The sequence below is a fragment of the Girardinichthys multiradiatus genome, chromosome 3 (genome assembly GCF_021462225.1).
Source record: "Girardinichthys multiradiatus isolate DD_20200921_A chromosome 3, DD_fGirMul_XY1, whole genome shotgun sequence".
NCBI classification, from domain to species: Eukaryota; Metazoa; Chordata; class Actinopteri; order Cyprinodontiformes; family Goodeidae; genus Girardinichthys; species Girardinichthys multiradiatus.
In genome coordinates this window covers 14,304,238-14,326,484 of record NC_061796.1, presented here as the reverse complement: position 1 = coordinate 14,326,484, position 22,247 = coordinate 14,304,238, and the positions used below count along the sequence as shown (strand labels likewise).

The following is a 22,247-nucleotide window of genomic DNA, read 5'->3' as shown; positions in this document are numbered from 1 at the left end:
AACAATGAAAATGAGAATTTCATTATGAGGTCCCACTTCTATCAACTTTATTGGTAATTGGTGAGCTTACTATTCATACATTTTTATAATACATGATAATAATAAATGATGTCTGTTTGTATTCGTTGTCATCTTCCGTTTATCCGGGACTGGGTCACGGTGGCAGCAAACTGACCTCCTTCTCCCAAAGACACCTCCTCCAGCTCCTTTGGGGGAAGCCCGAGGCGTTCCCAGCCCGATGTGGAGGAGCTGCTTGTATCCAGGATCTCTTTCGGTCATGACCCGAAAGGGCTGTTTGTATTGTACTTTTACATTTTGTATACACCACCAGTCCGAAGTTCTAGAAAAACTTTCTCATTTAATGGTTTTCTTCATCTTTATGATTATTTCCATTGTACGTAGATTCTCACTGAAGGTATCAAAACAGTGAATGAACATAGAAGATGGTGATGACATTGAAAAGTAACCTTCCTGTTCATGATGTAGAAGTACACTGTGAATTCCACATCACCCGATCTCAGAATGGGAGCACCTTTAATGTGACACCCATCCTTCACAAATGTGACAAAGCCTCTTGTAACACGTTTTTCCATACACTAGCATATATGGCAACACAGTAACCAGTGTGAGAGCAGCTTAAGGTCAAATTTAATGTTTTTGCAAGAAGGAAATGCATTAATGAAGAATGAAACTGAAAATCTACACTTCCGGACAAATCTTTACACTAGTAAACTACCAAGAACAAAGGTGTCCGAATATTTGTTGGACCTCAATAAATAATACAAAGATTTTGAAACCATTTTGATTCATGTTCCAATCTAGAAAGTGGCGGTAATGCAACTTAAGTCTATGCCGACCGCCACGAAGAACAATCATAAATTGAACTTCAACTCCCAGAACTGCCCATGACTGCCGCTGCCCATGACGTCAACTTTTAGCGACAAGTAACCGTCTTCAAAACAGAAACGCTGTTTAACCCGCAGCAGTTTAGCATCACATTTGCTCAATTGTCGGAGCTCAGTTGGGGTTCTGTTAGGTTCATATTGATATTTATGACGGTGTTTGTCAATATTCTTATAAAGTAAATTTATAATGTAGTTTTTTTTTTTTTATTCCGCGCTGTTTGCTCCGCCTCTGTTCCTCCTGCATTATGGAAGTTGGCCACCTCAGTCTGGGCAGATACATAAAGAAGTGAGAGTATATTTTATTGCTGTGAATATTTAGCCGGTGAGCGACGCATTGTTTTTATATGGAGGTAACGGATATTGGAAACAAGGAGGAAGGGAAAGTGTGGCATCGAAAACCAACACCTGGCAGGAGGTAGGTTTGATTTTACCCAGAGGATGATTCCTCCTAAACACCTGCTTCACAGACAGCGATCAGCTGCTGCTGGGCTTACAGAGAGTTATTGAGGCAAAGATGATCAATGTTTAATGTGGAAAAGTTTAGATTTTCATTCGCGGTTTCTTGTCTATGCGCTTGTCCTCCTTAGTGTGTTGGTGACAGTGGTCCGCACTGCTCTGCCAACCAAGACGGTGCGTTTCCTCCATGTTGCTTTCGACACCACAGGGGATTCTTTTCTGGCTGGAGATCACCATGGCAACATTTACCTCTTTGACATCAGTAGAAACAGGTGAGTGACTGTGTGGTGATGAGTAGTGTTGTGGAGTAAAACAAAAACAGACGGGCATTTAAATTGCCTCACAAACCCAGACTACCTCCCTTTGAACTGTTCTGCATTTTGAAACATCACAACCAGACCATTTGGACTATTAAGTTGGGATCTTTGTGATAAACCAGCACAAAGTAATGCTCAATTGTAAAACAGAAGGAAAATAATGTTTTCAAAATTGTTTTACCAGTGTAAATTTGATAGTGAATTCGTCTTTACACGGATATCCCAGACAGTAAGCATGTTTTGTGAAGGTCTCAGAGGCATGTTGGAGAACTTTAGCAGAAAAACAGCAACATGAGGGCCAAGGAGCACACTAGATAGGTCAGGGATAACATTGTAAATCTTACTGAGATTTAAATGTTTTTGCCAAGAAGGATGGAGAAAAACCCTGATCAATATAATTCTCTAGATGCACAATTCAGTAGAGACATACCTCAAAAGACTTGAAGCTGAAATTGCAGCCAATGGTACTTGTACAGGGCATTGACCCACAGGGGCTAAATATATATGCAGGCTGAACTTTTCAGATTTTGTTTTTGGAAACAATTTTAAGACTGTGTACCATTTTCCTTCCACCTCACAATTATGTTGGTTGATGACAATCACAATGAAATACATTGAAGTTTGTTAATGTCACATGACAAGGTGCATAAAGGTTTAAAGGGTCGTTTTATGCATGAAACCATAATGCCTAAATACTCCATGTCTAAACATTTACCCCGTGTTCTTGAGCAGGTTTCGCTTGGTGCAGAAGACAGGACAGGCTTGTACTGCTCTAGCATTTACCCTCCACAGGACAACGGAGTTCCTTGTAGCTTTGGCTGACTACACTATCAAATGCTTTGACAAAGGTGAGATGGACTCTTGCGTCATTCAGAATTAATGTCATCAAATTATATTCCACAACCTATGTTAATTTGATGATTGAAATTCCTATATTTAAGCTGCAAAACTGTTTGGATGCATAGAGAAACAGACTGAAATGTACTGCTCAAAAAAATAAAGGGAACATTCAAATAACTCATCCTAGATCTGAATGAATGAAATATTCTCATTGAATACTTTGTTCTGTACAAAGTTGAATGTGCTGACAACAAAATCACACAAATCATAAATGGAAATCAAATTTATTAACCAATGGAGGCCTGGATTTGGAGTCACACACAAAATTAAAAGTGGAAAAACACTCTACAGGCTGATCCAACTTTGATGTAATGTCCTTAAAACAAGTCAAAAAGAGGCTCAGTATTGTGTGTGGCCTCCATGTGTCTTTATGACCTCCCTACAACGCCTGGGCATGCTCCTGATGAGACTCCTGGACAGTCTGTGGTGCAACGTGACGTTGGTGGATGGAGCAAGACATGATGTCCCAGATGTGATCAATCGGATTCAGGTCTGAGGAACGGGCGGGCCAGTCCATAGCTTCAATGTCTTCATCTTGCAGGAACTGCTGACACAATCCAGCCACATGAGGTCTAGCATTGTCCTGCATTAGGAGGAACCCAGGGCCAACCTCACCAGCATATGGTCTCACAAGGGGTCTGAGGATCTCATCTCAGTACCTAATGGCAGTCAGGCTACCTCTGGCGAGCACATGGAGGGCCATGCGTCCCTCCAAAGAAATGCCACCCCACACCATTACTGACCCACTGCCAAACTGGTCATGCTGAAGGATGTTGCAGGCAGCAGATCTCTCTCCACGGTGTCTCCAGACTCTGTCACATCTGTCACATGTGCTCAGTGTGAACCTGCTTTCATCTGTGAAGAGCACATGGCGCCAGTGGCGAATTTGCCAATCCTGGTGTTCTCTGGCAAATGCCAAGCATCCTGCACGGTGTTGGGCTGTGAACACAACCCCCATTTGTGGACATTGGGCCCTCATACCTTTCCTCATGGAGTCGGTTTCTAACCGTTTGTGCAGACACATGCACATTTGTGGCCTGCTGGAGGTCATTTTGCAGGGCTCTGGCAGTGCTCCTCCTGTTCCTCCTTGCACAAAGGTGGAGGTAGTGGTCCTACTGCTGGGTTGTTGTCCTCCTACGGCCTCCTCCATGTCTCCTGGTGTACTGGCCTGTCTCCTGGTTGCGCCTCCAGGCTCTGGACACTACGCTGACAGACACAACAAACGTTCTTGCCACAGCTCACATTGATGTGCCATCCTGGATGAGCTGCACTACCTGAGCCACTTGTGTGGGTTGTAGCGTCCGTCTCATGGTACACCGAGTGTGAAAGCACCACCAACATTCAAAAGTCATCAAAACATCAACCAGAAAGCATAGGTACTGAGAAGTGGTCTGTGGTCCCCACCTGCAGAACCACTCCTTTATTGAGTGTGTCTTGCTAATCGCCAAAGATTTCCCCCTGTTGTCTATTCCATTTGAACAACATGTGAAAATGATTGTTAATCAGTGTTGCTTCCTAAGTGGACAGTTTGATTTCACAGAAGTTTGATTTACTTGGAGTTATATTGTGTTGTTTAAGTGTTCCCTTTATTTTTTTCAGCAGTGTATATTGCGAGCATCAACTCACCATTGCATTAACTATAAATACTGTTTCTCTCTTCTGTCTTGCTGTGTGTTTGCCCACATAGACACAAAGCAGCTGGTCAGTTGGATGCGAGGTCATGATGGAGCTGTTTCTTCCATCTCCATCCACAGCTCAGGCCGGTACGCCATCTCAACATCTTCAGACACAGCTCAGCTCTGGGATCTGGACACCTTCCAGAGAAAGAGGAAGCTGAACATCAGACAGTCTGTCGGCATACAGAAGGTGAATAAGCAGATGTAGCACTGTATGCCGGTTTAACCCGAGATTATTCATACCCTTAGCAGATTTAGGGTATGAATGTTGTTTGTGATTTTAAATTCAGAAGACATCAAAGCTATATCAGACTTTATTTGGGCCAGGATGCCTAAGGTCAAACTGGGATTTCCGGCATGGGAGACACTGAGCACAATTTTTAAAGGTAGCTTATTTAATATTTTAGATTAGTTTTTACATTAGATGACCCAGAACTCATCACAAAATATGAATTACACTTCACAAGTTGGCAAAGGTCAGGCATGGAAAGTATATGTGATTTATTTGAAACTGCAAACATTCAAGTCCCTGAAATCTCAATAGCAACTGTCAAAGGACTTTTTACAAATACCTGCAGATCAGGAATTACGTCCTTAAGAGAGCCAGGTCCCCGGAGCTCACGGAAGAATCTCATCTATAAGAAAAGATTAGTTAGACCACAGAGAGCACAAACTCTTTGTATCAAAACGTTATGCTGAGATATATAGTTTGACCTTAGATAAAAGTGCATCGTTGAGAAAACCCTGGAGTACTTTATTTAAATGTGAAATACATAATGATGTTTGGGATCAATTGTTACTGCTGCCCTGTAGAATAGTTATAAGGAATTACAATTTAACATATTGCACAATGTTTATATTTCACCATATATTTACAGTAAGTATAAAAGGGGAGTTTCCCCAAACTGCTCTAAATGTAAGATTCAAATTGGACTAAGACTTCACTGTTTGTGGGAATGTAGCTACGTTCAGACTCTCCGGAGGTCAGTATGTGTTGACATCAGCAAAGCGATAAGAAAACATATGCCAGTAGATCTACTAATATGTTTGCTTGGAAGTGTACCAGGTTCTTTGACACAGCAGGAGGAAGTTATCCAAACGCTTCTAATGCGGGCAAGAAAAACTGTTGATGAAATGGGTCGGACACGAGCCCCCTTCCATCTCCATATTGAAGTCAATAATTCTGGATGTTCTTGTTTCAATAAAACTAGGATAACCATTAGTAGTCATGGGACTGAATTTTGACTTGGACTCTAGGATATTCTGTGCATGATTGTAGAGACGGGCGGATCCATGTTGACAGAAATATATCTTTTTTCTCTTCTTCTTTCTATATTGATGTCTATCACCTTGAGACTGACCTTACTAGTTACTATTACATACTAGTTGTTTGTACAATTTATATTAGGCCCCAGAGAGCTTTAATGACATAAAAAACAGATATGGTTTAGATGATTTAATAATTGTTTGCATGAAATAATAGTCTTGTTCTCCTTTAGCTTTATGTTGGGTCTCTTCTTATAAACTATCCCTTTTATTCAGTTTAATATTGTAGGTGATTCTGTTTAGATGTTTTACTTCAACTCCATGTTTCTGCTGACGAATTAATTCCTCTCAGGAAACCAGGAGGAAGTGTAAATATTTACAAGGTTTTACTCTAAAACCAGGATATCATTAGTAGACATTAAACCCATCCTTAATAAATATTTTAAAATCTTCAGTATTCTTTAAGAAAGCGCTGAAATCAACTTACCGTGTAGATCTTATAATTCTGTCAGGGAACTACCAGGCAAAGCTGGTTTATTTGTTCAGCACCAATCATACAAAGTGATTTACAGGAGGGAACAGAGGGAGAAAAATATCTGATAATTTTAAAAGACGAATTAAGCATCAGATAAAAGCATAAAAACATGATCAATAATCAAATATGAGAAAGAAATGTTAAAATGACTACATCTAAGCAAAGCTGAGAAATTCTAAACATTCTTTGACCTGTATGGGTGAGCTGCAGGAAACAGGAATGTTTTCAGTGCTGATTTAAAGGAGCTAATAGTTGCTGTGCATCTCAGGTTTTCAGGGAGTTTGTTCCAGAGCTGAGAAACATAGAGACTAAATGCGGCCTCCCCTTGTTTTAGACCTGGTCCAGGGAACGCTGAGTGAAGAGGTCTCTGATGATCTGATGGGTCTACATGGTTCATACTTGACCAGCAACCATTCACTGTTTTATAGATCATCAACGAGACCTTAAAATCTATCCTTTTAACAAACAGGAAACCAGTGCAGTGATTTAAGGATTCGATTGATGTGATCAGGACTCTGCTAGCAACATTTTGGGTGAGCTGCAGCTGCCTGATTGATTCTTTTATTCTCACAGCGACCAGTTGTCTCTGACTTGCTGTGCTGAAATGCTTTACAGTTTGCATCAAGGTGGGACTCATAGTTTCTCTTTAAGGTTGACGGCTCTGTAACTACGCTCTGATTCCTGTGTTTCAGGTGTTCTTCCTTCCTCTCAGCAACACCATCCTCAGCTGTTTCAGTGATGACTCCATCTTTGCGTGGGAGAGCGACACCTTGTTCTGCAAATACCAGCTCCCTGTTCCCGACGCTGGACCCAGAATTTCTTACAAGGCCTTTGCCGCCACCCGGTGGGTCTCGCACACCTCTGCCTAGCTGAGTCATTAAGCATCTCACCAGTAATGTTCGTTATGACTATTTTCTGAGCGTTTCCCAAGCTCAGAGAAACTCTGCAGACGCCTTTAACCTGCAAGTGTGCGTGTTGTGTTGACAGTGATGGTAAAAGCCTTGCCGCAGGGGGCCGCTCCAACCTGTTGCACATGTGGTGTCTGGACCGCCAGCAGCTGGTCAGGGTGATCCAGATGCCCACTCAGGTTCGAACCGTCAGGCAGCTGGAATTCCTGCCTGACAGCTTTGATGGAGGAGCCAGCCAGGTATACAAACAGCAGGACCAGGACATTTCTAAATATACAGTAACTTTTCAAATCCCACTAGTTGTAGATTTTAAAGCTCTTAACTGGGTGGTTTCTGTAAGCAGCTCTGTAATAAATGTGAAGTCAAGCTGTCCAACTCCTTGTGGGATTCCAGATATATTTTGGAGATGTGTCTGAATGAAGTGTATTTATTGGGAAAATATTCAAATTGACCACAGTACCAAACTCCACCCCATCCTACCTCAGAACATCTAAACAAAATAATGACAGAAAAAAGAAGTTAACTGTAAAAAAACATTTTAATTGGGAGCAAAAAGAAGGTTAAAATTTTTTTCTGGCTGCTGCTGAATGCTGTTGAGCTCAAAGTGTAACCATGTAAAAGGAGGAAATAGGAGAGAAAATCTTTACTTTGTATTGGGTGATAAATATGGGTGGCTTATATGACAGCTCAAATTTTAGTGCAGCAGGCATATCAATAATTTAATAATAATGTGAAAGAAAGGAGCCCAGATCTTATCAGATGTGGGCAGGGTTACCCATAAGTTAAGTAAGAGTAATATTAATTCAATATATTTCTTCTCAAGTAGAAGGAAAAAGTAGTGATCCAAACAATGTCTTTAGTATGAGTAAAAAACTATTTGGTAAAAAGGCTACTCAAGTACTGAGTAACTGATCAGAACAACTGATTTAATTCATGAAAATGAGCTAATCAGAAACACAAAAATGTAAAGGAAGGAACGTATTTCAAGGAAACAAAAAAAAACAACAAATTTAGGAACATTTTCAAATCAGATGTTTCACAAATCAATACTTACAGTAGATAATGTGTATACAGTAAAGAAGTACAAAGTATTTCCAGTCTACCATGTTTACTTTGTTGACCTCCACATGCCACAGCAGGCTCAGCAGATAGAAAATAACAGAACTGGATGTTTATGTCTGTGTCTGGTGCATTTTTGGTTTAAACATGTTTGTTCTTCACTCATTGAAGTAACTAGAGGAGGTAGAGTAAGCAAAGCTGTTCTCATGTAAGAGTAGCATTACTTTAAAATATTAAAGGAAAAAGTACAGTGCAGTTATAAACTACTCCTAGAAGTATTTTTGTTTTCAATAGTTACTCATATAAATACAATGGATTAAATGTAGTAAGTTAATACCCACCTCTGCATCCTATCAGGTAAGTCAGCCTGGTTCTGAGTCAAACAACAGCCTGAAAGCCACTGAGCACTCGTGGGTGGGGCAGCAGTTTCATTTTTATTTATTTATGTATTTGGCCGTGGTTAAACAATGAAGATGATTCTAGCCAGATGTTTGGTTAAGACGTCTGATGGTGACAATCATTTACAACTCAACAGTTCCTGCTTTAATAGAGTTGTCAACAGATAAGAACAAATCACATCCAGAGTCTCCTGTTCTCCATCGTCGTGTCCTTTTTTTCCTGCAGTGCTTCTTCTGTTGTCATGACAATTTGTTTTGGATCCACAGACTTTGGGAGTGCTGAGCCAGGATGGTGTGATGCGGTTCATCAACATACACACATGCAAACTTCTCTTCCTCGTGGGTTCTGTGGATGAAGCCATCACCACTGTGGCAGTCGGCCCAAACGGTCGACACATCGCAGCTATCATGGATAATGGTAGCATTAACATCTACAGTGTCCAGAGCCTGACGCAGGAATTAAACAAGGTGACGTTTGTTGCCGTGCTGCAGAACATAAATGTATTCTCATTAGTTGATAAAAGGTTGTTATGCGTCCTCTCCACAGCCTCCTCCGTCTCAGGTAGCTGTGGTGTCTGGTGGAAAAGCTGATCGGGACATAAGGTTGAAGGTTAAATCAGATGTGGTTCAGAGACCAGCCAGGAGCTCAGGCAGAAGAATACAGGTGAAGATGCTAAGACCGCCTGCAGGGTCTTCAGCTGAGGATAAAGAGGTAGGAAAAACACCAGAGTAAGACTTTTTCCATTTAGATAGACATGAGTTTTTGTTGATTATTATAATAAAAGAGTGCTTTCTATAATAATTTTTACATACATGGACTTTTTTTTGTCAGGTTACAACCATAATTCAATCTATTTTAGTACGATTTCATGCGGAAAACTAACACAAAGTTGGAAAAAAGAAGAAGATATGGTTCAGAGTTTGCAACAGGCCTTATAGGAGGACAGAAAATGTTGAACAAAGTCCTCTGGTCTGATGAGACCCAAACAGAGCTTTTTGAATCATGTGTAGGCCTGTCACCATACCAAATTTTGCTGGATGATAAATTGTCCTAGAAATTTAGAAATAAACGGTAATATCGTCATTTGGAGAGCATTTTCAACTAATATATTGATAACAGCATAATAATGCAAGTAGCTACACCCTCTTAAAGATCAATAAACTTTAATTTCTAAAGAACATTTAACACTGGAACTGTAAACATTTTAAATATCCAAAATAAACAACCAAAAACAATAAATAAAATGGACTACGAAGTCTCTGTAAACAAAATTGCCCTTCATAAAATATTCATCATTAGGCTCATAGAGGGGAAACAGGCAAAACTGCCAGTTTTATGAACAAAAAGTGCAAACTAACAACAAAAGCACTCAATTCGAATCATAGCAGATGCCTCAACAAGTCACATGGCAACCTGTAGCTACTTTACTCTGGTAGATTAAATAATTAAACATTCCAGTGGACTGTCGGGAAGAGGAAGACTGTAGCTTTTCATCCCAGCTGGGAAAACTGATTTGGATGATTATGTTTTAGGTCCAGATGCAGGTTTGTTGTATTCCCGCATTTAGTTGCTACTTAAAATAAAACAAATGTGACATACCAGCTCACACAGGTTAAGTGGTTTGAATCCAAAGTGCTCCCACACTGCAGCTGGACTCTCATGCTACACACTAAAGGTACATAACGAGACCATACGCATGGCAAGTACTTGACGCAGGGGTTCACTCCTTCTTACGCTAACAAAACAAGAAGAGGAGAGGTCACCCAGTCTCTTTAGCAGAAAAAGAGGAAGATACAAGAAAAACAAACCAGCATGCAAACGGAAATTATCCAGCTCATTTTAATTTATCATGCGATTAATTGATTTATTGCGACAGGCCTACCCATGTGAAAGCACGGTGTTTAGTAAAACATAGTGGTGGCAGCATCGTGCAGTGGGGATCGGATGCATTTCTTCATCAGGGACAGACAAACTGGTCAGAGTTGATGTGAAGATGGAAGGAGCTACATACAGAACTTGAGGCTGAGGTGGAGGACAAAGACCCTCTACATACAATTCAATTTCAGTTCAGTTTTATTTATATAGCGCCAACTCACAACACATGTCGTCTCAAGGCACTTAACAAAGGGTTTGGAATGGTGCAGGGTTGTTGGGGAGGTTAGAATAAACTACTGATTGTTAGAGTTTGGCCATTTTAGAACGGGCTATGTGTAGGGGTACTAAGTAAAATAATACTGATAAAGTGTTTCCATGTAGAGCCCACTGGTGGTCATTGTTATACTAAAAACCACAAGGATTGGGATACTTCTCTCTGTCAGACTGATTATAACCATTGGAAAAGAGAAGGGGTCATACAGGTAGCAGAAATGGAGGGTGTGTTTGCACCTCAACCATAACTGAGCCGGTTTAGGCTAAACCTGACTGCCCCTTACTCCAACCAACAGGGAGGGAGGAAGGCAGAGGTAAAAATAATTGGAGAGTGTTGTTTCCTGTTGCATTGTGTGAAAGGTGGGTAACTTTAAAATGGGCTAAGTCAATTCAATCGAATCATACAGATTTCAAGTCAGATACATACATTCCAATTAATCCTAACCATTGAACAGTGCAGTCAGATTCAGTTATTTATTCAAATTGGATAAAAAGTTTTTCTATCTAAAGAAACCCAGCAGATTGCATCCAGTCAGTGACTTGTAGCATTCACTCCTCCCAGGTGAGCACAGTGGATAGTCACTGGCGTTGACTTTGCAGCAATCCCTCATACTGAGCATGCATGTAGCGACAGTGGAGAGGAAGAACTCCCTTTTAACAGGAAGAAACCTCCAGCAGAACCAGGCTCAGTGTGAGCGGCCATCTGCCACGACCGACTGGGAGTTTGAGAGAACAGAGCAGAGACACAAAGAGAACAAAGAAGCACTGATCCAGGAGTACTTTCTATGGGAAAGAAAAGTAAATGTTAATGGATGTAGCTCCTTTAGTCGTTTCATCTAGAAAGAAAGAACAGATAAACTTTGAGCCAGTTTTCAAGGTTAGAGTCTGAAAGAGAGCACATACAGGTCCTTCTCAAAATATTAGCATATTGTGATAAAGTTCATTATTTTCCATAATGTAATGATGAAAATGTAACATTCATATATTTTAGATTCATTGCACACTAACTGAAATATTTCAGGTCTTTTATTGTCTTAATACGGATGATTTTGGCATACAGCTCATGAAAACCCAAAATTCCTATCTCACAAAATTAGCATATTTCATCCGACCGTTAAAAGAAAAGTGTTTTTAATACAAAAACGTCAACCTTCAAATAATCATGTACAGTTATGCACTCAATACTTGGTCGGGAATCCTTTGGCAGAAATGACTGCTTCAATGCGGCGTGGCATGGAGGCAATCAGCCTGTGGCACTGCTGAGGTCTTATGGAGGCCCAGGATGCTTCGATAGCGGCCTTTAGCTCATCCAGAGTGTTGGGTCTTGAGTCTCTCAACGTTCTCTTCACAATATCCCACAGATTCTCTATGGGGTTCAGGTCAGGAGAGTTGGCAGGCCAATTGAGCACAGTGATACCATGGTCAGTAAACCATTTACCAGTAGTTTTGGCACTGTGAGCAGGTAGCCAGGTCGTGCTGAAAAATGAAATCTTCATCTCCATAAAGCTTTTCAGCAGATGGAAGCATGAAGTGCTCCAAAATCTCCTGATAGCTAGCTGCATTGACCCTGCCCTTGATAAAACACAGTGGACCAACACCAGCAGCTGACACGGCACCCCAGACCATCACTGACTGTGGGTACTTGACACTGGACTTCTGGCATTTTGGCATTTCCTTCTCCCCAGTCTTCCTCCAGACTCTGGCACCTTGATTTCCGAATGACATGCAGAATTTGCTTTCATCCGAAAAAAGTACTTTGGACCACTGAGCAACAGTCCAGTGCTGCTTCTTTGTAGCCCAGGTCAGGCGCTTCTGCCGCTGTTTCTGGTTCAAAAGTGGCTTGACCTGGGGAATGCGGCACCTGTAGCCCATTTCCTGCACACACCTGTGCACGGTGGCTCTGGATGTTTCTACTCCAGACTCAGTCCACTGCTTCCGCAGGTCCCCCAAGGTCTGGAATCGGCCCTTCTCCACAATCTTCCTCCGGGTCCGGTCACCTCTTCTTGTTGTGCAGCGTTTTCTGCCACACTTTTTCCTTCCCACAGACTTCCCACTGAGGTGCCTTGATACAGCACTCTGGGAACAGCCTATTCGTTCAGAAATTTCTTTCTGTGTCTTACCCTCTTGCTTGAGGGTGTCAATAGTGGCCTTCTGGACAGCAGTCAGGTCGGCAGTCTTACCCATGATTGGGGTTTTGAGTGATGAACCAGGCTGGGAGTTTTAAAGGCCTCAGGAATCTTTTGCAGGTGTTTAGAGTTAACTCGTTGATTCAGATGATTAGGTTCATAGCTCGTTTAGAGACCCTTTTAATGATATGCTAATTTTGTGAGATAGGAATTTTGGGTTTTCATGAGCTGTATGCCAAAATCATCCATATTAAGACAATAAAAGACCTGAAATATTTCAGTTAGTGTGCAATGAATCTAAAATATATGAATGTTACATTTTCATCATGACATTATGGAAAATAATGAACTTTATCACAATATGCTAATATTTTGAGAAGGACCTGTAGTTAGTCACAGTAAAAGCTCAGTCAATTTCCATGTCTAGGAGAGAGAAAAGGTTAAACACTAAAAGACAGGGCCATGTGGATCATCTGTAGAGTGTGAGAATTAAGTTGTTGTCAGCAGAAGCTCGGACAATGCCCCCCTCCAGAAAGGTGTCACAGGTAGACACAGAGTCAGGCCAGGTGTAGCTTCTAAGAATAGAAAAGAGACAACAAGGTTAAAAGATGAAATACCAGCAAATAATGCAAAATTGGAGAGTAGTGTGAGAATGTAGCGAAGAGGGTGAAAGTGGTCATTATGTCCTCCAGCAGCCTAAGCCAATAGCAGCATAACTACAGAGATAGCTCAGGATAACCTAAGCCACTCTAACTATAAGCTTTATCAAAAAGGAAAGTTTTAAGCCTAGCCTTAATAGTAGACAGGTGTCTGCCTCACAGACTAAAACTGGGAGCTGGTTCCACAGGAGAGGAGCCTGATAACTAAAGGATCTGCCTCCCATTCTACTTCTAGAGACTCTAGGAACCACCAGTAAACCTGCAGTCTGAGAACGAAGTGCTCTGTTAGGAACATATGGAACAATTAGATCTCTGATGTATGATGGAGCTAAATCATTAAGGGCTTTATATATGAGGAGGAGAATTTTAAATTCTATTCTGGATTTTTAATTTTCATCAGAACTCTTGCTGCAGCATTTTGAATCAGCTGAAGGCTTTTAACTGCATTTTGTGGACATCCTGATAGTAAAGAATTACAGAAATAGTCCAGCCTTGAAGTAACAAGTGCATGGACTAGTTTTTCAGCGTCACTCCTGGATAAGATATTTCTAATTTTGGCAATGTTCTGGAGATGAAAGAAGGAAATCCTAGAAACCTGTTTAATATGGGATTTAAATGAGATGTCCTGGTCAAAACCAGAGCTGCAGTAGAATGGTTATAGGTCTTAGCTTATTCCAGATCTAAATCCAGTTAACAGATCAGACTTAAATAGCTGTTCACAGAACCTCTCCAACCAATCTAACTGAGCACCCTTTATTTCACTAATAAGAATGAGCATCGAAAGACTTGTTGCTGTAATCTATACAGTATTCTTTTAGATGGGCTGAATACATATGCATGCCACACTCTTCAAATATTTATTTATAAAACCATTTGAAAGCCATGTATCATTTTATCTAATTTTATTTAAATTGATTAAATCAGCTTTATGATTTTAATAGAATTGTCCTTATTTTTCACAGTTATGCACTATGAAATATACTGCAGTTTGTAGTTGTTACGTGACAAAATGGGGAAAAGTTGCCGGGGTATAAATACATTTGAGGCACTGCCTATCATCCAATATATTTCAACAATCAAATAAGCCAGATTCACTGAGTTTTGAGCTTTCTCTCATTGTGTGAATTAGAATGAACTTCCAGCTGGTCTGAATAAGAAGAGACTTGTAGCTCTGCTGAAATCGTTTGGAGAATTTCCTGCTAAATACAGGTGAAAAACTTTTCTTTCTTTTTTTTTTACACAGATGGAGCCATATTTAATGTGCAGGTTTACATTAGGATCTCTATGATTGTATTCTGCATCCTTGTTGCAGGATGTTTGTGTGGAGGTCTTTGCTGTGTCTCCCAGAGAACCACGCAGCATACAGCAGTCTGACTGACAAAGGCCTACATTCAGCCTTCCTTACTCTGCATGACAAATACCCCATCAAGAGCCACAAACTGCAGAGAGGATTGCAAAGGTACCTGCAATTTCTCTTGCAAAAATCATGTGCAGCTGATAGTCATTTTTTATTCCAGTTTATTTAGTCCATCAATGTTTTTGTCTCCTATGCAGGGTTTTATCTGCCTTAGCTCACTGGGCAGCCATTTTTGCAGAGGTAGAATATCTCCCTCTGGTAGCTTTTCCATTTGTGAAGCTTTTCCAGAACAATCCCATGCTCTGCTTTGAGGTGGTGGCTACTGTCATAGGTACTTCTTTACTGTGCAACTTTTTACAGATGTATTTCTTACTGTAATTAAAATTTTAAATTCACTTGTAGTAGTTTCTTCTAAAAATTTCTACTGACTCAATATCTGCTTGTTTAGTGAACTGGTGCCAGCACTGGTTTGAATATTTCCCCAACCCTCCTCTGAACATCCTGAGCATGGCAGAGAACGTTCTGGCTCACCACGACAAGGAGCTGCTGCAGCACCTGGTGGACTGTGGCATCACCTCACAGGTAACAACTGCAGGCCAACAAAGAGGCTCAGAGCGGCGTTCCCAATTAGTCCGGAAAATCTGAAATCTGATTTATGTATTTTCCAGATCTGGATAAATCTGGAAAAATAATTTCCATTATTTTTAGACTTTATTTGATGTCACAATATCTGAAATCATCCATCCATCCATTCTTTCAACATGGGCTATAAGTGACTGACAATTTTGAGTCTGGAAAACTTTTGTAATTTTGAGACACTGTCTTGTAGGAGACTCGTAAGATGTTTAAGGCTGGCGTGCTCAGAGTTTTACACACAGAAGATTACATAAGCTTGTCCTCGTTTATAGGAATTTTGTTATGTGTCTGTCCCAGCTGTATGTGTGGCCTCTGTTGGAGACCTTGTTCTCAGAGGTTCTAACACGCGATGAGTGGCTCAGAATGTTTGACAACATCTTCTCCAACCATCCATCCTTCCTGCTGATGGCCTGTGTGGCTTACGCCATCTCCTGCCGGGAACCTCTACTGCTGTGCTCCCAGAAAAAGGACTTTGAGGTATGCTTTCTTGTCCCCTTGTCTTAAGCACACCATCACTGCGAACTGTTATTTCTCATCACAGTATGATTTCTCCTCCATAGTACTTCTTTCACCATCGCAACAACCTGGATGTTGGAGCTATGATAAAGGAGGCTTACAGGATTATGGGTACCACACCAGCTGACATCCATCCCCGAACAATGCTCTCTGACTTTATGCCCCTCACCAGCAGCCAGTACCCCGTCTTCAACCAGTACCCAGAATTCATAGTGGAATACCAAAGCAGGGAGAGGGAGAGAATACGGCTGCAGGAGATGGAGTATCTGAAAGAAAGGTGAGCTAAAGAAATGTAATTGCATTCATTTGAGAACATCATCACCATATCTGCATGATGGTGTTCACGGACCTCTGTGAAAACAGTTAGGTGAGTTACACAAATCAGTTTGTTTTCCACCTTCAGCCTTTAAATGATCTCTTTGCTTTTCCATCTTCTGTCCTGGAGATGTTATTTTACCTATTGTACATTTATTAAATTTACATTTATATGACTATTTATCCTGTGTTATTTCTGAGCCTAAGTTATCCACATTTAGTGACATTAGTGTCATCTTCAGGCAGGAGTTGTCAGCACTGCGTGCGGATTTTGTGCATCGCCAAGCTGAAGAGAGATCCCACTACGCCCAGCAGGTGGATTAGTTTCTTAGAAAGCAAAGATTGTCTCACTGTCACGGATTGAGTACAGTTCACTAGTTTATGAAAACCAAGCACCTATAATTAGTAGACTGGTAATGAAGTGAACTAATAAATTATTTCAATGTAGGAGCTGCTTCAGAAAGCAGAGGAGCAACGTAGAAACATCTTGGCACAAGAAGAGGAGAAGCTTGCACAGCAGAGGAGAAAGTAATTAATGAGGCACTTCTCTTCATTGTTTTGACTAAAAGAGAAAATGGTACTTTTGTTAGTAAAGTTTTGACTCTGTTCCTGGGGTTCAGGTTGGCAGCAATGAAGAGAGAGCTGAAGGTGAAGGAGTTACACCTGCTGGATGCAACTAGAAGACGCTTCCTCAAACACCAGCAGGAGATCCAAGCCTCACAGATTCAAAGGCTGGACCAGGAGATCAGCAGAAAGGTCGGCTTTGCTGACTGAAGGGCAAACCTCTCTGCAGTTACAGTACCTATAATGTAATCTACATAGTGCTGTACATTTGTCGTCAGATCAGCCAAGATGAATTAGAATCATATCTGTAAGCAACCTGCAAGTCAGTGGTGTCAATCACCGGGTACTTAAAGCTTCTCTTGATGTAACACAAGGAATTGATCTGATTGCGTTTCTTAACTAGCTGTTTAGAACTCCATCACAAAACCTCCTCGGCTGTTATATGAAGCAAAGTCAGATTTATGTGTAATTAGTGGGGGTGAGGTTTATGATAAACTTAATTGCAGATGGATCTGCGTGAGCAAGAGACGGCTGCAGCGGTTCAGGATCTGGAAGTTAGACAAATGGAGTTGGAGGTGCAGAGGAAACGCCTTGAGCAGGTGAAAAACACTGCTTAGTTTTAACAGTGTGCATATAGACTGTTTCCATCACAAACCCTTAGACCAATGGTCCTGTATGTGCTAAACGTGGTGATGCTTAGGACTTGCTGATGGAGCAGGCGCGTGTAGGACGGGAGGTTGAAGAGGAGGTGCAGCTGAAAATGAGGGAGGCTGAGAGAGCAGATGAGAGTTACTCAGAGCTGCTGCACAGCGCAGAGAGCAACCTGCAGGTCAGTGACATGCCTCATTACAATTTTAGCATCTGACTACATTAATACTCCAAGAAAACAGTCATCATAACTTGGATTTTGGTCCTGGTTGCTGCAATATTTACCTTCTGTTCTTGCAACATAAACCCACACATGCAGGCCCTGGAGGAGCCCCTGGCAGAGGCATACCAGCTGGGCCTGGAGTCCGACTGGCAGAAAGAGGTGCTGGAGTGCCTGCAGCGGGTCGATGCTGAGCAGGAGAAGAAGAGAGAGAGACTGGCAGAGCTTCAAAGGCAAACTCTGGCAGAGGAGGAGAAACTGGTTTACACCATGAGAGACGTGTCGGGGAGAAAAGTGAGAACATGAATCTCCTTGTCAGCATGTGTTTGTGGATGTGGAACAAAAACAAATAATAAAGGTGTAATTTTATCTGGGATTCAGTGCTTCAAAAGCAGCTTCCGAAAATAACAGTGAAGCATCCATGTTGGAGTCTTAACAAGTTTTAATGAAACATCACTGAGGAATGTGGGATTTGTTCCAACATTTCCTCTGGCTGCTGGTATTTATGAAGAATCATGGTGGTGCTTGTTATTTTGCAGCGGGATGAAGTGATGAGTGCCAGAGCACAGTTTCAGGAGCAACGACTGTCCTGGTCCAGAGCAGAAACCGGTATCCCACCACACACTCATACATGTAGTAGAGATGGACATATATTTTTAAATAGTCAAGCAGCCTTTAAATTTAAGGTTTGTGTCATTTTGCCAAGTGACAATCTTTTCTGTTCACACACGTTTGTAGCAACGCTCTGGTAGCACTACCACAAGTTGGCAGTGATATAACTAGTTGTATCCAGAGGAGCAAGTATGTCTCCTTCTGTTATTACAGTTATTTATTTTTCATTAGAAACTTTCTGAGATTTTTGAATAATATTTTGACTCATAGTCATATAATGCATTCCAGTCCCCTTTCCCATAACAGAAAACTGTTAACACTGACTGCATCACTGAGTGCCCAGCCCCGCTCGAACCTTTATTTTAGGTCCGATTCTGCAATTATATTTCAGGTCTTAATTAAAAGGGGTCAAACCTTTTGTGTCTGTTTTAGCTTCCACCAATATATAAATTCAATTCAATGTCAAAATTCAATAAATTCACCATATGTATGGTGAACAGAAATGGAGTAAACATCTGTATTTCCAGATTTTGTTATCTACCTAATCATCCATCCATCCAATCTAATACTTCTTGCTCTCGGTGGAAGACACATGTGTTTTCTCTCCCTCCCTCCCTGCTTCTGCTTTTGTCTGTATTTTTCTCAGAGCCTCACTTTGCATATCCTCCAAACTTGTGAATTATGGATTTGGTCAGCTGGTCTCTCAACGTAATTGATCAAATTTCTTTGATGGGAAGACGGGGTAAAGGAGAACCCTCTTGTCCAGACGGGACGTTCTTCTCTGGATACACAATGGATTCTTGGCAGCAGTGGAAGATTTTGTGCCTGACTATGATGTCGGTCGAGGACGTAGAAGATGTGTACATATTTGCACTTTTGATAACAGGATTTCTGCTTTTTGCAGTTGGTGGTTACCTGGTTTATCCAGTGATTCGCAAAACGTGGGCGGCTGTTCAAAGCGTTCCAAAGCTGCCTGCGATGTTGGATAGAATCTGTAGAGCGATCAACACTCAGACTGAAATATTAAGAGAGCACAATCGCAAGCTGGACACGATTCTTGAACAGAATCGTATCCTGGCAGCGGTTGGACTCAGAGGTTAAAGGATATAATCTTGGAGAAGTTGTACGCTCCAGATCTGCTGAAAGTACCAGAAATTTGGCTATTTGGATTCGCAATTGAGATACACCAGTAAAACTCTTATGTTGGAAATTCACAACTACATTGAACCACAACATTTATTGTTTTTCTAAATCTGGCGCCCCAATGTGGCCTTGGCAACTTCTGCTATCGACAAAATATCTCCTGGATGTTATATAAACACGACGCTCTTCTCCAGCACTCCACTACCAGCTGTGTGCTGATAGGACTATGCGGCCGATTGATAAAACTTCCACCTCTCTTCTCAAGGACAATGGCACTTCTATCAGTGTTGACAGTCTAATTCTTGCAAACTCAGACTTATATATATATATTCGCACCCTCAAGATTCCACCGTACCCTTGCTAAATCTTTACTTATGTGTGTGTTGCTTACCCCTGCTGAGGTTTTTTGTACTACTTCAGACTGTATTCTGCCCAGAATAGACTCTGGAATATGATTTTTTTTTCCTCCTATCTTACTTTACCTAAATGTGTGATTTCATTACTTTTCATAGATTTTCAGATTTCTCAGAAGGATTACCAGCAAAAGCCAAATATTATTAGTATTTGAAAATTTTACTACAGCTGTTTTTACACCAATGACCAGAGATTTTTAGATTTCTTAGAAGGATTGTATTACAACAATTTCATACCAGTGAAAGCCAAACATTATTAGTATTTAAAAGGTTTGGACCTACCAGTGACCCAGCTTCTCTACTTAGACTTCAGTCAGTGGCCATGACTGTTACTATTTGAATGATGGGACCACATCTGCCTCATACCAGTGACCTCAAGGATTAATATTATCAGTTTTCTTCTAGCACAGGATGAATTCCTTACCACTGAAGACTTAATGAGCTAATTACCTCTATTAGAAAGATTGGATTAGAACCAGCTCTTACCAGTAAACTCCCAAGGATTATTAATGTCATTTGATTTGTTTTTCTGTGTTTGATTTTCTGTATCATTGTAATGTTTTTCCTCATGTACAGCACTTTGAGTGCCTTGTTGCTGAAAAGCGCTATATAAATAAACTTGACTTGACTTGACTTGACTTGACCACTCTAGGCTAGGTTAGTCCTGAATTTATGCCAGAGATTCATGGTGAACTCTTTTGTTCACAGTTCACAGTGGTTAAAAAATTACCTAGGCTTTTAAATTTCAGTTTAGAAACGTTTTCAGCATAAATAATATATATGAAACCTGTACTACTGACACATCTCTAATCTGGTCTGTTTTCAATGTCTCAGAAGGAGAGGGACAGCCACTGTGTCCATCTCGAAGACTTCTTCACAGACCTGCTGCTTCTGTTGCAGCTAAAGGTGTAAATACAGCCATGGGAGGCAGCTCTGGCACCACTCAGAGGCAGGAAGGAGCCAACATGGTGTGTCTGAACAGCAGTTCTCCTTCAGGGAGCACCTCCACCAACTGTGAGTCCATTTAAAATGTTCAAATTAATTAAATGAAATAGATTTTTCCCCCTTTCTGGAGAGACCTCACTTGGGTTCCCTTTCAAAAACATTTTATCAGTGCTGTTGTGTGAATCAATTATCTGCACCACTTTTCTAGGTGTTACTTGTGTAATCCAAACCTGGTTTTAATTAACTCTCCAAGAGTTTATGTGCTGTAATAAATATTTAAAACTAATTTAGTCTTTCTGTTTGCATCCTGTTAGTCTCCCTGGACCGGGGCCGGGCCCACTTGGACAGCAGTGAGAGGGAGCTGCTGAAGGAAATCAGAGAACTAAGACAGAAGCTGGCAACCCGAGCCAAAGAGGCCAGCTCAGCCTCCTCGCAGTCTGCCCACTCGCTGTCCTCTGTCTCCCAGTGACCACGAGCTGAATTCTGTCATCTGCCTGTTTAAGGAAACATATTCTGGACCGAAGCTCACTGCAGCAAAACAGAAACAGTGACTCAGACCGTGGACGATACTGACTAGCTGCTGTGTTTATTTGCCATCCAACCTTCCATCTGAGGCAGGTTATGGGTTTCCTCGTGTCATGGTAACTCTATGCAACTTAACTGAGAATGAATGAGAGGGTTCTTTAACAATATCCTTGTAAGCAGTGAGCAGCTTTATTTAATTTCAGTTCTGAAAGTCTGCGAATTGCAATGATCCTCTTGTGATCAAAAGCCAAACTACACAGAATACTATTGATACCATGGGTGCTTTTCCTTCCTGCCTTCATTTCTGCATCTTTCTCTTTATGTAGTCCTTATTCAGAAAAAAACAAGACAGTGCAACAAACACTGTTGATGCATCAAGCTGCAGCTTGGTGAAGCAGTGTCAGATTGGTTTGTGTGAAAGTGCTGCATTTGTATTTCTGAGTTTCACAGAAACAAATAAGTAGCTGTAACTAATTAGTTCAGTTATATTTGTGTTTTCTTCAGTAAAAGCGCTGCTACTTTGATCTTTTATTTCATAGATTTGTTTTATTATATTTCTCTCATTTAAAGCTGTTTTTGATAAAGTCTTCATTGTTCTGTTTTATTGTGATATTCGTATCCTGTTTATGTCATTCTGATGCTTTTTATGATGATTTACACACATTTTACCTAAATTCAATTCAATTAAAAAATACTTTATTAATCCCAAAGGGAAATTAAATGTTGTTATAGTTCATATTATGAAGGTTTCCTCAAAGAGCCGTTGTAGATGCTGATGGATGTGGGCAGGAAGGGTCTCCTGTAGCGCTCCGTCTTACAACAGATCTGAAGAAGCCTGACTGAAGACACTGTTGTTGTAGGACAGTCTCATGAAGAGGATACTCAGGGTTCTCCATAATGTTCTTCATTTTATGAAGAATCCGTCTTTGCATAATGACCCCAGAGGTTCCAGAGGAGTCCCCAGAACAGAACCAGCCTTCTTTATCAGCTTGTTGAGCT

General features: G+C 41.0%; 1 protein-coding gene across 2 annotated transcripts; it reads left to right on the top strand.

Annotated features, from left to right (window-relative positions):
• The first annotated feature begins 925 nt into the window (after nucleotides 1-925).
• Nucleotides 926-21,835, top strand: tbc1d31 (TBC1 domain family, member 31). 2 transcript variants are annotated; one of them, XM_047356559.1, is made up of 23 exons: nucleotides 926-1,320; nucleotides 1,493-1,633; nucleotides 2,411-2,526; nucleotides 4,266-4,444; nucleotides 6,748-6,899; nucleotides 7,043-7,202; nucleotides 8,688-8,888; nucleotides 8,968-9,132; nucleotides 14,484-14,563; nucleotides 14,667-14,813; nucleotides 14,909-15,042; nucleotides 15,160-15,293; nucleotides 15,645-15,824; nucleotides 15,908-16,140; nucleotides 16,421-16,493; nucleotides 16,627-16,706; nucleotides 16,799-16,934; nucleotides 17,249-17,341; nucleotides 17,443-17,571; nucleotides 17,710-17,904; nucleotides 18,150-18,219; nucleotides 20,616-20,792; nucleotides 21,038-21,835. In XM_047356559.1, exons 1-23 carry the CDS (start codon nucleotides 1,250-1,252, stop codon nucleotides 21,190-21,192), a joined length of 3,201 nt encoding a protein of 1,066 aa, XP_047212515.1. In that variant the 5' UTR covers nucleotides 926-1,249; the 3' UTR covers nucleotides 21,193-21,835. The 2 variants fall into 2 exon arrangements, with proteins under 2 accessions (XP_047212515.1, XP_047212507.1); XM_047356551.1 differs by having other exon boundaries at nucleotides 20,613-20,792.
• Nucleotides 21,836-22,247: the final 412 nt, after the last annotated feature.

Excerpts from the sequence above, each read along its gene's own strand:
- tbc1d31 (XM_047356551.1), top strand. The coding sequence starts at position 1,250 with ATGGAGGTAACGGATATTGGAAACAAGGAGGAAGGGAAAGTGTGGCAT. Across the intron at positions 9,133-14,483 it reads CTTCAGCTGAGGATAAAGAG|AATGAACTTCCAGCTGGTCT; the intron begins GTAGGAAAAACA and ends TGTGTGAATTAG. Across the intron at positions 17,572-17,709 it reads GCGCAGAGAGCAACCTGCAG|GCCCTGGAGGAGCCCCTGGC; the intron begins GTCAGTGACATG and ends CCACACATGCAG.